Source organism: Rhea americana, unplaced genomic scaffold (assembly GCF_003343005.1).
Source record: "Rhea americana isolate MKP2758 unplaced genomic scaffold, rheAme1 scaffold_19, whole genome shotgun sequence".
NCBI lineage: Eukaryota > Metazoa > Chordata > Aves > Rheiformes > Rheidae > Rhea > Rhea americana.
The window spans coordinates 5,708,218-5,722,785 of record NW_028186038.1 but is presented as its reverse complement, the minus strand read 5'-3'; the positions used below and the strand labels follow the sequence as shown (position 1 = coordinate 5,722,785).

The 14,568-nt window shown below is 36.7% G+C and overlaps 1 protein-coding gene across 1 annotated transcript in view; it reads left to right on the top strand.

Moving 5' to 3' along the window:
• The window catches only part of SLC6A11 (solute carrier family 6 member 11), a 98,525-nt gene that overhangs the window by 81,748 nt on the left and 2,209 nt on the right, over nt 1–14,568 (top strand). Inside the window, exons 7-12 of the mRNA XM_085302582.1 lie at nt 371–474; nt 5,329–5,453; nt 7,031–7,143; nt 8,270–8,407; nt 12,791–12,893; nt 14,036–14,136. Of these exons, the coding sequence (XP_085158708.1) occupies nt 371–474; nt 5,329–5,453; nt 7,031–7,143; nt 8,270–8,407; nt 12,791–12,893; nt 14,036–14,136 (684 nt within the window). The remainder of the gene's footprint in view (nt 1–370; nt 475–5,328; nt 5,454–7,030; nt 7,144–8,269; nt 8,408–12,790; nt 12,894–14,035; nt 14,137–14,568) is intronic.

Genomic DNA, 14,568 nt, shown 5'->3' with positions numbered 1-14,568 from the left:
TTGTCTTCAGAGTGTTTTCTCACCCTGAGCTTTTAAATTTGAGTAAATAATTATCAAGTGATTTTGAGATATATGCAGAAGTTGCTATTTAGCTTGCAATTATTATGCCTTATAGTGGTAATAAAGTCATTAAGTAGTTTATATGGGATAAGATTTTTCTCTGTGTCCCTTTCTTCTTAGATTAGTTAAATTTGTAAAGACCAGCTGAGTTGTTCCTTGTTTATACCACTGGGAAAGGGAGGAGAATATAATCTCAGCCTTTTTTTTTTTTTTTTGGTGTTGCCCTGTTGCCTCTGCAAATTTGCCCTTAATGAATTTATAAAGATGGTTCCTTCTTGGCCTTTTATAACCTCTTTTTTTTTGTCTTTAGGTATGGGTGGATGCTGGTACACAGATATTTTTTTCTTACGCGATCTGCTTGGGGTGCTTGACGGCTTTGGGAAGTTACAACAACTATAATAATAACTGCTACAGGTAATATTGTCCACACTTTACTTTTACGTTTAGTTTCAGTGGTGGAACTGTCCACCTGTTTAGCTTTATTTGGAAGGGCTTCCCTTTTCCTTTGGTGGAGGTACTTACTTGAATACTCATCAGCACATGCGCATGTGTGTGCAGAATATAGACCTATAATGTTTTTTCTAATTGTTTCAGAGGAATCATTTTCAAAGGTTTGGAATCTTTTTCCCTTTTTGTCATCTCTGAGTCTTGCAGAGCCACAGATGCTCACTTAGTACACACACATATACATATTGGCCTATATATTTGTATGTGTGCACCATGTTTTATTGTGTAACATGTCAGCTTTAAAAAAAAAACTTACAAAAATTGTTATTAAAACTTACCTGAGCGACTTCTGTTTTGAATGTYACTTTTTTCCCATAGTTTACTGGCTCCTAGCTAAAGCTAGAAAAGGATAGCATTTCATTGTTAGTTTTTATAGAAATCAGTAAGGATTTTGCCTTTGGCTTCAGTAGGTTGAAATCTTTTCTGAATTAATGTTAGAAGGAGGTGACTCTTGCACAACAACCCATTTTACTGGCATTGGCAGGAAAATAAGCATTGCTTTTTTCTTCTGTTATCAGTAAAAGCTGAATTATTAGTGTTACATTAAATCTCTTGCATATATTACTAAATGTATAGTATAATTGAAGAAGAATTAGCTGATTTAACTTAAACACATGTATGAAATTAGCCACATGGTGACAGCCAGTCTTGCCTAGGAATAGTTTCTTGAACCAAACCCTTAAATGTTACTGAATTTTACACATAGGCTTGTATAAATAATAAACAAATAATTTTTTTTAAGTTATGAGAATGAGGCTCCCGTTATTCATCTAACTACAGCCATTCAAAAGGAAACCTTAAACAGGAACTTCCAGAAAAGCATTATAGGATTAAATGAACTGCTGCCTAGGGGCATCCTTCTTTCTCTACTGGTTATGCAAAAGTAGTTTAGACTAGATGCCCAACTATTTGGGCAGATATGGTTAGATAAGGCAAATCTTACTATGAGTAAATATATATTCTAGATATGTGTAGAATTAAGTAAATTAAGTGGAAGCTTGAGAGAAAGCAAGCAGTGTGTGGAATAGAAAATATGGTGTTAGAAAATTAAGGCATAATCAAATTATTCAGTAGATATTATTCAGCCAGTGCTAGATATGCATATCCATCTGAAACAAATAACCACGGTTTGCCAGGCACTTTTCAAATACCCATCAAACACAGTCAGCTAATGGTGTATCTATATCATATTTTTGATCTGGATATTTCCACTATTTTCTCCATGATAAAAATGAAACATCTGTGCACTACTGTATAGTTAATTCCTGGATCATCAATCTCAGAAGCACAGCAAACAAATACAGCAAAGAATGACAATGTAAACTTAACTCCACATGACTGTTTAACCATGAAATGTCATTAGCTCAGCTTACTGTTAGCTTGACTTTTTCCCCATCTGTTGGTTGACCTGGAGCTGTTAAAATAAAAATCTCATAATTAATGAATTTGCATTCATGTGATAAACAGGTATCTGCCTGTTTTATACTCAACAATTTTTTGCAGCTGAACACACCAAGGATTTTAGGTCACATTCTAACAAATCTGGAAGTAGTGTTCAACAGCCTTTAATACCAGGCAGTAAATGACAGTTTGAGTATACTGACTCCTTATGATCTGCAGATAGAGAATTAAAATTTTATTTTTCTATAAAGGAAACAAATCCCTACACAGTGCAAAATTGAAAAACCCCAAAGTGTAAGGTTTTAAATTCAAAATTACAGTTTTACATGGAGAGTTCAGGAGACAGTTTTAGCAAACGTATTCCTCTTTTGATGTTTTAGCAACAGTTTGCTCTTCTGTCAGAGAAACACCAAATAGTAGGACCCTCCAGAGACAGTGCAAACCAGGAGACTGGCAAAAACAGAAATGCGAATGTGTCCACCAACTTAGTGTCTGCAAAACTAGCAGCAGTTATGGGTGTTCTGCCCTCTCAACATGTAAAGTAGCTCAGAGGCAATACAAGTTACTCTGTTGTTTGGTTATGAGAGCCAAAATTCCAAACTTTTTTCTGTATAAAATATAGTGTAGATCCTGCACACAATGTTGATCTACATTATCTTCAGAATAAAAATGCCCCAACAGAGTAGTAAGGAATGTCCCAACAGAACAGGGTGTAATGAAATTTTCCCCTGATCAGTGTAACTGATGCTTTAAGCAAAGCTACTTCTTTTCCCTCTTTTTAAACTTTTATTTCTCTCCTGTAGCATCCCATCTAGAAACTCCTCTTTCACAGCCTCAAGCACTGCAGTAATCTTCCACTATAGTTTTGTAACTTATTACAAAAAGCAGGAGTTTTGATGTGTGATCAGAAAGCTTATGTAGTTCTCCATCTTTTTCTCCAACAGCATAGTTTGGTCACTGTCTAAAAAGAAATCAGTAGCTCGCATTCCAAGGTCTTGAACAAGATCCCAGAGCAGGAATACTTTCTACTGAATCCAGGCACCACAATTCCTTTAACAAAATACTTGAACAAATTTTCTGATTATGACAGATTTTATTGTGCCCCAAAGTATGATTCTTAAGAAATTTGAGGAGATAAGTTGGACAGAAATTGTAACCTTATGCTGCAGAAAGCAGTTGAGTTAAATGAGTGTGAACAGTGGAAGACATACAAAGTAACTAAGCAGCCTTTGCCATATAGTAGAAAGCAGAATTAAACATATTCTAACTTGCATGTTAAAATATGAAAAACAAGCTATGGATTAATCTCTTGAAATACCCACTATGTCTGATATTTTCAAAATGTAACAAATACTTCTGGTCTTTCTGCATTCTGTTTTCCAAAAAAAAAAAAAAAAAAAAAAAAAAATCTAAAGGGAAGTTGCAGTGGAAAATAACAATGTGATGTATTTTAGTGTGAAAAGGGAGTAGAAAACTAAACTGCACAAAGGTTTTTCTTATTAGCAAGCTGATCTAATTCATTAACATTGTAAATGAATTGCAAACAAATCACTTCATATCTTTGAATAGGAAATGAATTTTTAATGTCTTTCCTCATTTTCATTGTAATACACTAATACAGTGAGAAAATTACTTGAGGCCAGGTCCTCCCTGGATTTACAACAGTTTATATCGCAAGTGACTTTTATGAAGACATGAAAGTAATGGCAGTAACATTAGTATGAAATGTTTTCTCTAAATAAATTGAGGTGTATTGATGTTTCCTCTTAACGTTTTAGCAAGCTAAGCAATCCTAATCCATTCAGACCTTCTTAAAGTTAGAATTAATGTCAGCCATTCTTAGTAGACAGAAAATGCTCTTGTTCCTACTTCACATGTTCTGTACCTGCAGAACCAGCTCCCTACTCAATACTTAGCAGTTTCCCTCCAGGCGAAACCATTTGATACTCCAGCCTCCCTAGCACTACTCCTTTGTACTGGAGGCTACACCTYGGTGAGCCAATTCTTACATTTGTGCCGTATATACAAATTACGAGTTGGCTGTAGTGTTACTACTGTGGTGCAAGATCAAGCTTCGAGTCTGAGAGTGAAAGAGGAATGGAAATTGGGTGTTGGTGATCCATAGAAGCAAGGAAGTGACTGGAGGGATGCTAAGGACTCTGTGGTAATCAGAAAAGCTCCTTAAGGACAGTAGAATGAATTTTCAGCTGTATCCAGGCAGCCAGSCACAGAGAGCATAAGGAGTGTATGCCTTGAATTATTCAGATGAGAGGCAAGACATTCATTTGAAATAATGTGAAGTTTTCATAAAAATTTGAAGGTTTCCCTTCATTTGAAATCACTTTAGACTTCAGTCAGGCCCTGATGCCTTCCTACCAAGGATGCTTATAAAAAATTAAAGGAAAACTAGATAAACTTTGTATTCTCTTTTCAATGGTTCCTGGGCACTTGTGTTTCAAATTCACTGGCTTCACAACCTATAAATCCAGGTCCTCCCTCCTCTTAGTTTCCTTTCTCACAGCAGAAAAAAGACTGAACTACAGGTAACACACTTCTGTCTGTTTGAGAGAGAAACAAGGAGGAGTTGAGGGATTGAAAGAGCACTAGAACAGGTTGATCTGAGAGGTTGTGGAATCTCCTTCTCTGGAGATACTCAAAATCTGCCTGGATACAGTCCTGTGCAACATGCTGTAAGTGACCCTGCTTGAGCAGGRGGGTTGGACTAGATGATCTCCAGAGCTCCCTTCCAACCTCAACCATTCTGTGATTCTGTGGTTAATAGCATTCTTTCAGAAATAACTTCTATTAGGCTGGATTACAAATTCACAATTTACAAATTTACGTGGAGAATTCAAGAGACAATGTTTTTTGTTACYGTGGCTTCTATGAGAAGTTTGTTTCTAAAACAAACTAGGATCATACTCTGTACGCATTAAATTGCCATTATATTGTAACTGAAATAGAGTTAGCCAAAATCTGACCATAAGATTTTTTTCCAGCAATTTATGAGTGTTTTTATGCAATTTATAAATGAGTTTACATGCTCTGGAGTACATTATTACAACTACCATAGTAAAATACTTCTTAAAATCATTCTTATATTTATTGCCTCTGTTTGACTGTGTTTTTAAAAGATGCTATTGAAAAATAGTGAGCAACAGGTTTCCAATTTGACAAGTCAAGAAACAAGAAAGAAGCTGTCTTCTTGCAAGTGACGACTGACTGATCTCTCTAAGATTATTTGCGAGCTTATTCAGAGCTTAATATCTGTTCCTGTAGATTGGGATTCTGTTAGCTTTGTGGTTCAGCATGTGAAAGAAACTCTCAGGACATCAACTGTGGTTTTATTTATATTTTCAGAGACTGCATCATGCTCTGCTGCTTGAACAGTGGCACAAGCTTTGTTGCTGGTTTTGCTATCTTTTCAGTTCTTGGATTTATGGCTTATGAACAAGGAGTGCCCATTGCAGAAGTCGCGGAATCAGGTAAGTTCCAAAAACAAATTTTCTGAGTTAACAAAAAGAGGTGGTTGTCAGAATATGTAGTCTGTGCCACCTCTTATAGATAAGTTGACATTCATTCAGACTATTYTGCAAACACTTTTAGAAAATTCCTCTTATGTATGTTACCTGACTCATCAGAGTAACTACTATAAGAAGAGTTCTTAACTAATTTTATAGTCATGCATTTATGGGTGAATAACAATATGCTTGTGGAAAGTAGCAAAACTCAAAAAGTTGAGTGTCTATTGTAATACCATCTTACTTTTAACTGGGCATCCAGCAGCTTATTTAGCAGAGATACATTGCTCAGTTATGCCCATGGTGGGTTATATCCTCATGGAAACAGCATTCAGTTTCYTTTAAATGAGACACACCAAAATCCAAACAAATATTCGTTCCTTCTGAAAAAAAGACTAGCTATTAAAGTAATGACAAACCAGCTCTTCAGGAGAAATCTTTGAAAATCCACTGAAATTTTGTTYGATTTATACTGTCTAACTAAAGATTGTTAACAGTCAGACTGCTAATGCCATCTCCTAATGCTATTAAGTTTTTCTCCCAGGGACATGCATTGATACAGTTGGGTTAAGTATAATAGCTCATTTTTAAAGGCCAGAATGGCACAAAGGCCAAAGGCTACAAGAAATTAAGCATCTAACTTACCATCACTTGGAGTTAGGCACCTTAGGAAAGTTAACTACTCTTTAATACYTTTGTGGATATAACATCTTGAAGCACAGAAAGAACAAGAGGGCTGCCCAGAAAGAAAAGCAGTATAATGCTGAACTGTTGAGAAGGAGAAATGACTCTCATGAAGTTTGTCAAGGTTAACAAGAAACCTGCAAAGCAAGTAGAGCTTCACTGATACTGTCATGGAAAAGGCTTTTCTTCCCCTAAAGCACCCAAGACAGGAAAACATGAGCTGAGAGAAATGGTATTTTAGTGGATTTGAAAAGTTATCAATGCTGTTGCATGAATGTTCTATTAAAAAGATTTCTATAAATACTCAAYCAATGAATTAATAAAAAACGTGCCAGCAGCAAGCAGAACTGAAAAATGCAGAGCACAGGTTTTGAACAAACCAGCCAACATTTTGGCTTGCACCATGTATGGCTTCCAAGATGCAGCTTTTGCTATGAAGCTCTTACCATTAGCTGCATTCTGATTGTGATTCTTGCACAAAATATAGATACATTACTGTTTCGGGGGTAAAGTAAGAAGAAAATTTGAGAATATGTTAACAAGGCAGTCATAGAACCCACACATTATTTTTTATTCAGGTATATGAGTCTTGCTGTACATCCACACAAAGAAACAGGAGACCATAAGGCACCGTGATACCTTACCAGAAGTCTTGACCTTCAAACATTAAGAGAGGATGTAGGCAGAGTTGATGTGCCAAGCAAGACTCAGTACTGRTTAGCCTTATCCCCAAATATTTAGACTATTACAGAAATGTGCAGTTTGTCAAGGTTTTTCAATCTTGTATTCAGYTCTTCTCATCTTTAATACAAGAACAATCAAGTATAAATTATTTCCTTTGTTTTCTTCCTTTTCAGGACCAGGACTTGCATTCATTGCTTACCCTAAAGCTGTTACCATGATGCCTCTTTCTCCTTTGTGGGCAGCTCTGTTCTTCATGATGCTCATATTCCTTGGGTTAGATAGTCAGGTATGAAACAAACACAATTTAAATATTTTGTCAGATCCTCTAGCATTTACATATGAACATCCGTGATGTTAATGGTATTTAACCTGATGAAAAAAATGAACTCTAACTGAATTCCTTGCCTAAAAACATTCATTCAAATTCTTTCTTTTAAATCTTAACTATGTGATATTGGAGAGTCCTTTATCATGTACAGCAAACACTGATTCAGCTTGAATATAGCTTGCATTATTAACATGGAAATCAATATGAACTTAAATATGAGTAGTTAAAATTCACAATTCAGAAAACACCAGTTTTTCCCCTTTTCCTGTTTTTAAAGCAATTTGCAAATAATTTTGAAACTGAATATCAGATATATGTAAGTTCCTTTGTAAGTATGTAAGTATCTTCATATTTCAAGTAGAAATATCCATGTTTTCATGGAAGGCAACTTAATCTAATACATTGAAAAAAAAAGTGTGAAAATTAGCAGTTCCTGAATTCTACTTGTGACTGTTTCAGTGAAGCTGTCCTTATATTGTCTACCGGGGAAAACTTCAGAGGCTCAAGTCTCCTGTWTTCTAGTGATCTTTAAAGTTAGTGAGAATATTCCTTCTCTTACCCATTACATGTACGAAGGCTGGACGCCTACTGTCTTTGCTGAGCTTCTGTAAATGCAGAGAACTCAGTCAGCTTCTCGAAGAAACCAGAGTTCATTACACACTGTTACCGTGCAGAACACTGCATATCATTCCTTTGAGTGACAGAAGTGCAGGATGCTTAAAGTGAAATTCTGCTGCAGTTCTGTGAAAAGGTTTGTTCATCATTTAAATCCCATTCAAGACACATTTGAAAGAATTAACTGTTATGTTAGCTATCTGCTACAAGGCATTCTGAGATATTATTAGCTGATCCAACTATTTGAATTTGATGGTAGGCTGGAAATGTATAGTTCTGAGCTTTTTTTAATTCCGAAATGATGTTCCTCCAAATTTGAGCTTCTCCTTAAAAAGTATCCTCAGGGATCATTCAGTCTATCTCTGTGATGTGATCACAGAAGTGTATTTGAAGTAATTTGTAGCAGATCCAAATCCAGAGAGCAAATGAGACACATATTTTATTTGTACTTTCTTATAATTTGTTCTAGTTTGTGTGTGTCGAAAGCCTTGTGACAGCTGTTGTAGATATGTACCCAAAGATTTTCCGAAGGGGCTATAGAAGAGAACTGTTGATTCTCGGCCTTTCTATTGTGTCATACTTCATTGGCCTAATAATGTTAACTGAGGTAAGATGTTCTTTGTTGTATTACTGTAGAAAAAAAGGAAATGGGTGTCTATTCTAATCATGACAAATTCAAGCCATAGACGTATGTTTGGCATAGACAAACTTCACTGTCAGGTATATCAGTACAAAGTATTTGAACAACTGTTCTCACCTATTGTGTAACATTCGAAATACATCCTTGGATTTTCAGATGAGCTTAAGAGATATTTTAATCAAAGCTACATAGCCAAGGAAATTCCATCTTCTTTGCACCATCTAACCAGCTATGCTGATCATGGTTTCTATTCACTCACTCTGAGCACACCAGTTTGAAAACAACTATGTTTTGGATCAGTAAAGAACATAAGTAAAATGAAATCAGCAAACACATACTTTTTTTTTTTCACTTTGCTTGTTGGGCCATTAGAGCCTGCCTGTATCAGGGGAAGAGGTGAAGAAAGAGTTGCATTTCTGAGAATCCGTGGCATTAAATGTCCAAGGAATGTATATCTGAGGAAGCCTTGCTGTACTAACTGTGAAGGGCCACTATGTGTCTCTGCTGTGCAGCAACCTCAGGCAGAGTTTGCAATTGAAGCAGCCTGCCAGGGCTTCATCAACTAATTTGGAGTCACTTCCACCACCTCCTTAAGATCCAGGGCCTTTAGACTGTGTGCTTTTCTAATTGCTTTGTTACTGGAAATGAGCAAATTTTGCTTAAAAAAGAAAGGCAACAGGTAGTTGTAAGCCTGTTATTCTTTCCTCAGTATGCAGGGTTTTTTTGAACAAATTTGAATAAATCAGCTAATTAGAAGACTTTGGATATCCTTTGAAGGAAAGARTAACTAAAAACGAGGAGGAAAATGGAGGCCAGGATAAAATGAAACATGGATTTTTCTCCATGACAGTTATTGTCAGACTAATCAGACATCTTTCCTTGATAGGCGATCGGACATTCAGTAGAAAACAAATGCAGTTCTGTAGAAGTTTTATAGACTTCAGTTAAGAATTTTATAGATTTCAGTGAAAAAAATTATTAGCTATATTCAAAAGAAGAGGATTAGTATAAATAATTGGACATAGAGAAGATGATAACTTACAGTGCTAAAAGAAGCAGTGGCTGGAATGAGATTCTTAGTGAAGTTATGCAGAAAGCAATCACAATAGCAATTTCAACTAGTATTTGTAATTGACTTGCTATGGAAATAAGGCATATGTAATCACAAGCTACATGCAGCTGTATCTGTGTATGTGCATTCTTTCATCTTAGTTTTTGAACCTGTTGGCAGCTTTCAATCAATTTAGCATTAAAAAAAAAAATAAAGATGGAAAGTTCTTACACTTTTCATGAAAGTTGGCAGCCAGATACAGAAGTCCTAGAAGTGTCCTAACTGGTAGAATGAAATATGTTCATTAAACATACTTGTTTTGTTAAAAGTCAGTAAANAAAAAAAAGTGGCCTAATGACTGCATGAGGTATAAGGGCTCACAGTGATCTATAAAACAAAAGTCTAACTCAGGCTTCATTAATTCTGATGCTTCTGGGTTACAGAAGAAAGCATATTGGCAGGGGAGGMTTGTGTGAGTGGAGTGCTGAGGATGGCTAGACTGTAACTGCACAAGGTATAAGGCCATCCATATGGGCATAGTAAACATTCCTGACAGGCAGTGAAAACAATTAGGAAAGAGAAGTATTTGRATGTGAAACTATGCACTACCAATGTGATGTAGACACAATGTGATGTTTCAGGAGAAGTTATTTTCAGTTGAAAGATGGGAATAGTCCCATGACTGGACCAGTGAGAATCCCTGTGCAATGTCAGAAGTGATTCTGACAGACGGGARTAAGATGCAAAACAAGTGCAAAGAGGATGATCTTAGGAGCACAGAGCTTGTTTTACCAGAAACTAGCAAAATGATGAAAATACTAGCAAAGGCGTATGATTGCTTTTTATAAGCACTTCATCAAGGTAACTTGGGGTATTTTTGCAAAAAGAAAGGCTCCTTCTCTGTCATACCCCATCCAGCGGATATAAGCTGGACATGAATAACTACAGGCTGAAAATCGAGAAGGAATTTCTAGAATTTTTTCCAAGAACAATAATTGGAACTGAGTCAGTGAGTTAATGGAAGGTATTATGTGTCACAATTCCCTTTCAGAACAGAGTTGTTGATGCTAGTTGATTAAGAATTTCTTCCAGGTGTGTGTTTTATAAGCTGGGATTGGAATATAGCAGCCTTACACAGACGAATTTAGCTACAGCCGTTCTTACTCTTAATAAGATAGATTACTTTGCTATGTAAAATGGGGAAACTTTGGAATAATTCCTCCCCCAGTGCAGGTGTTAAACAGTGCAGTGAGAGATATATTATCCAGATGTACAAGCTGAAAGGAATATAAGCATGAAAAAAATAAAAGGAAGCAAATTCTCCCAGACAACAGGAGTGTTTTTGCAGGAATTTTGCAAAGTACTTTCCTTATCTTGTATCATGTTAATTGGTTGATCTCTAAGCTGCCATTTCTCTCAGATATTTGCTGCATCTCACAGTGAATTCTTTGTAGCAAAGATTATTGCTTGCAAGACTCTGGGAAGTAGTCAACTGGCAGAGGCAGCATCACAAACTAAAAGTAATATACCTAATAATCAACGAAGTGTCTGCATTAGGAGCAAAAAGAATCTCTTTTAATTCAAAATCTTTGATTTTACCATTTGCATTCTGGCCTGGGAAGGCTGCCATGCCACAATTCTTTTGCTGTAACTGTTTGTTTGAATGGCAACCAAATCCAAGGGAAACAACATCTTTCTTAGGTTTGCTGCAGAATCATAAGTTGTTAATGAGCAAAGTGGCTTATTCACATCATCAGCTAGGCAATCTAAAGAGCTGTGATCCCATTGCGAGATGACATTAGTGCCCCATTTTGTGGTACTTCTGTAACATATCAAGGCCTTACGTGTGAGTTAGATTTCCAAGCGTAAATACCTGCCCAGATACCCAGGTCTGCCTTAATCCTCTCTTAAMTTTCTAAATATATATTCTTGGAATTTTGTCAGGCTTTTTTTTTATTCATAAAACATGTTTCTTCCTTCTAGAAAAACGTTCTCATTCAAACATACTGTCATTTCATAATTTTACAGCAGAAGTTCTGTCACATAGAATCATAGAATGGTAAGGTTGGAAGGGACCTCTGGAGATCATCTAGTCCAACCCTCAGCATAGCCCATGGCTGCCTGGGCACTGATGCAGTTCTGTATACAACTACTTTAGAACATTCTTACGTGGAACAAGATTTAGAAAAGATTTTGAGTTTCCAGAGTCCATCTTAATTTATTTTCACTCAGTTAATGCAGAGAAAYAAAAAGGAAATCCTAGGGGCTGGCTTTTTGGATCAGTTTTCTTTACAGTTTAAGGCTTTCTTCCATTTGCAGAAAACTATCTCAGATGTAATGGATTGTATGTATTACTGAAATAGTACTACATTTCAATTGGAGAGAGKTTCTCAAGTCCCCGTGTCCTTTACATAACATCCTGCAAAGAGGGAAGTCTTAGGGTTTGTATTTATTGAAATGATCTTCTTCTGTGAATCTTCTCCTTATTTGAATAATAAATGCATATGTGATAAGAGATCAAGTATCTTGCATGGAGATTGGTGTAATATTAGTATAATGCTATTAGTAAGGTTTTCCAAAATGTTATTAATCAGATTGTTATAGTTTGTCTTCTCATCTTGCCTAGAGGCAGAGGAGCTAGAAAAAGCGAGCCAGTTTTCAGAACAGTTCAGACTGTTGTAAGCAAGAGAAAAATTACAGAAGAAGAAGAAAAGAATTACGTCTTCRGTAGATGTGGCAATTGAATTAATAATTGAGTTGTAATCAAACAGTAAGTAAGTGAGGAAGTAAAATTATGTATGGGTTTAGCATATTTACCTTTTATCATACTGGTTTGACCTGTGGGGTCATTAGATGCAGAAAATCACAGGATCATTGATAGTAGTACAGTGTGCTATAGTGTAACTAATACTTTTACATATTAATGGAACAGACATGAAAAAAACTCTGCGTATTCATGTGTGGATCAGAAGCACTTGCCTGATGAGGTAACAAAGTTGAAAAACATACAGAAATGGGAGAGCATTTTGCAAACAAGTCAAATGTAGGGCCCCATCATTTCAGGTTCAGCTGGAGTCAACTGGCACAGAGGATAATCTTAGGTAGTATGGAAAAAAAGATCCTTCACAGGAAGAAATCACTGAAAAATGAGAATCCTTTGTTCCAGAAGGAACTGATTCTGGTGGGAAGGTTGTCAGAGAACTAGTAGATCGACTGTTTTATTAAATCCGTATTTCTGTGAAATACTGCCACCAGTTCAAACACTTTTTTTTCTTCTTTTTTCTGTTCTTGTCTTTCAGGGCGGGATGTACGTCTTTCAGTTATTTGACTCTTATGCAGCTAGTGGCATGTGCCTTCTCTTTGTTGCCATATTTGAATGTGTCTGCATAGGCTGGGTTTATGGTGAGTTGCTGAAAATGTAGTTTCGAGTTTTTACGTGAGTTTTCTATTTGTGCAAAAGCAAATTGCATCCTCGTTGAATGGACCCACTGTGCTTTCCTCCCTTGCAAACCCTACTAAAGGCCAGGAAGGCCATTTTCCCACTCCACTGAACAAGAACAATAGAATTGGTTCTTTTTTAACTCCTCCCAGGACCGACCCCCACCCTTCTGCATCAGAGTAGTCGTTAGACAGCTAGCTGCCTCAGCATGCAGGATTGGCAAGAAGTTTTCCTTCTCCTGTAAGTGTCTGTGTAGGGCTGGTTCCCTTCCAGTCCTGATACTCACAAGTAAATCCAGGAGATTTGGAATTAATACCTCATTAACAAAAAAAATAGGATATACTAGTGGTCCCAGCTCTGCTGTTCCACCAGTCAGAAGAAAAGCGCTGCACTGCTGGGTATGTTCACAGTACATACACAAGCACCTGTTTCCATCGAAAAGAATGAAAATTTTGCTTTGTAAAACGCACGTGTCCCCAGCTAGCTAGGGATTCACCCATGAGCTTGAAGCACATTTGCTCTTTACCTGGGCCTGCTCAGACCGTTACTGACCAGGAGGCATTTCTGTTTGACAGCTTACCTGTTCCTACTCTCTTCTCATTCATATTGGGTGGATATGGATATAGCCACAACTTCCAGTATGACGTTCTCTGGCCTCAGTCTCCCAGTATTAGGAAACACACGAAATATGTTCCCCGTCTCTGGGTTCYGTGGTCCTGCACTTGTCTAACCTGGGCTCAGATTAATAACCGATGGCTGAAACTGTTCCCACACACATTCTACTGATAAACCAATCCTGAACCTAAGCCAATCCCTAATGCACAAGGTTTAAAACTTCAGTGAATCAAGAACCAGTTTACAAATGAATAAGACATCCTTGCTGCAAGAGCAGCAATCTCTGCTGCAGGTATGAGCAGTTGTGTGAGGGAAAGGGATGATAGCTTCAGTGTTTGCAGCTCTGTCAGAGCTTCATTTTTCTCTTACCATTTTAAATACTAACCTGTATAACCTCTTGCACACACATTCTACATCTGCTTTTTTTTTTTTTTTTTTTTTTTTTTTTTTTTTTTTTTTTTTTTTTTTTTTTTTTTTTTTTGTGGTACAGGTAGCAGTCGCTTTTATGATAACATTGAAGATATGATTGGGTACAAACCACTGTCATTGATTAAATGGTGCTGGATGGTCTTAACTCCAGGTATTTGTGCAGTAAGTATAGAATATCTGAGTAACTTGTCTTAGACATACATAAGGTTTTCTGCACAGATTTTTAGAAGTTCACAACAACAGTTGAGAAAAAAGCCTATTGATTTGTAGCATATGTTTTAATTCAAAACCTTTGTAGGATCTTTAAAACTTTGTGGAATGTATGTGTTCTGTGAACTATGAGAAATCCTAGTATATACAGTAATGGGAAAAAATAAATTTGGGGACTTAAATGAACATTTGCCAATACAATGGAGGCTCTTCTTCACTGTATTGCCAGCACCACTAGTATCTACACAGCATAACTCAAGTTCCTCCAGACTTCTGTTGATTTCCTTGCAGTCTAGCCTCCTATTTTCTGCTCTCTCTTTGGGTGACTAGATGTTTCTCAGAGGAGACTGGACATTGTTTTTTCCAGCTGCAGTAGTGGAAGAG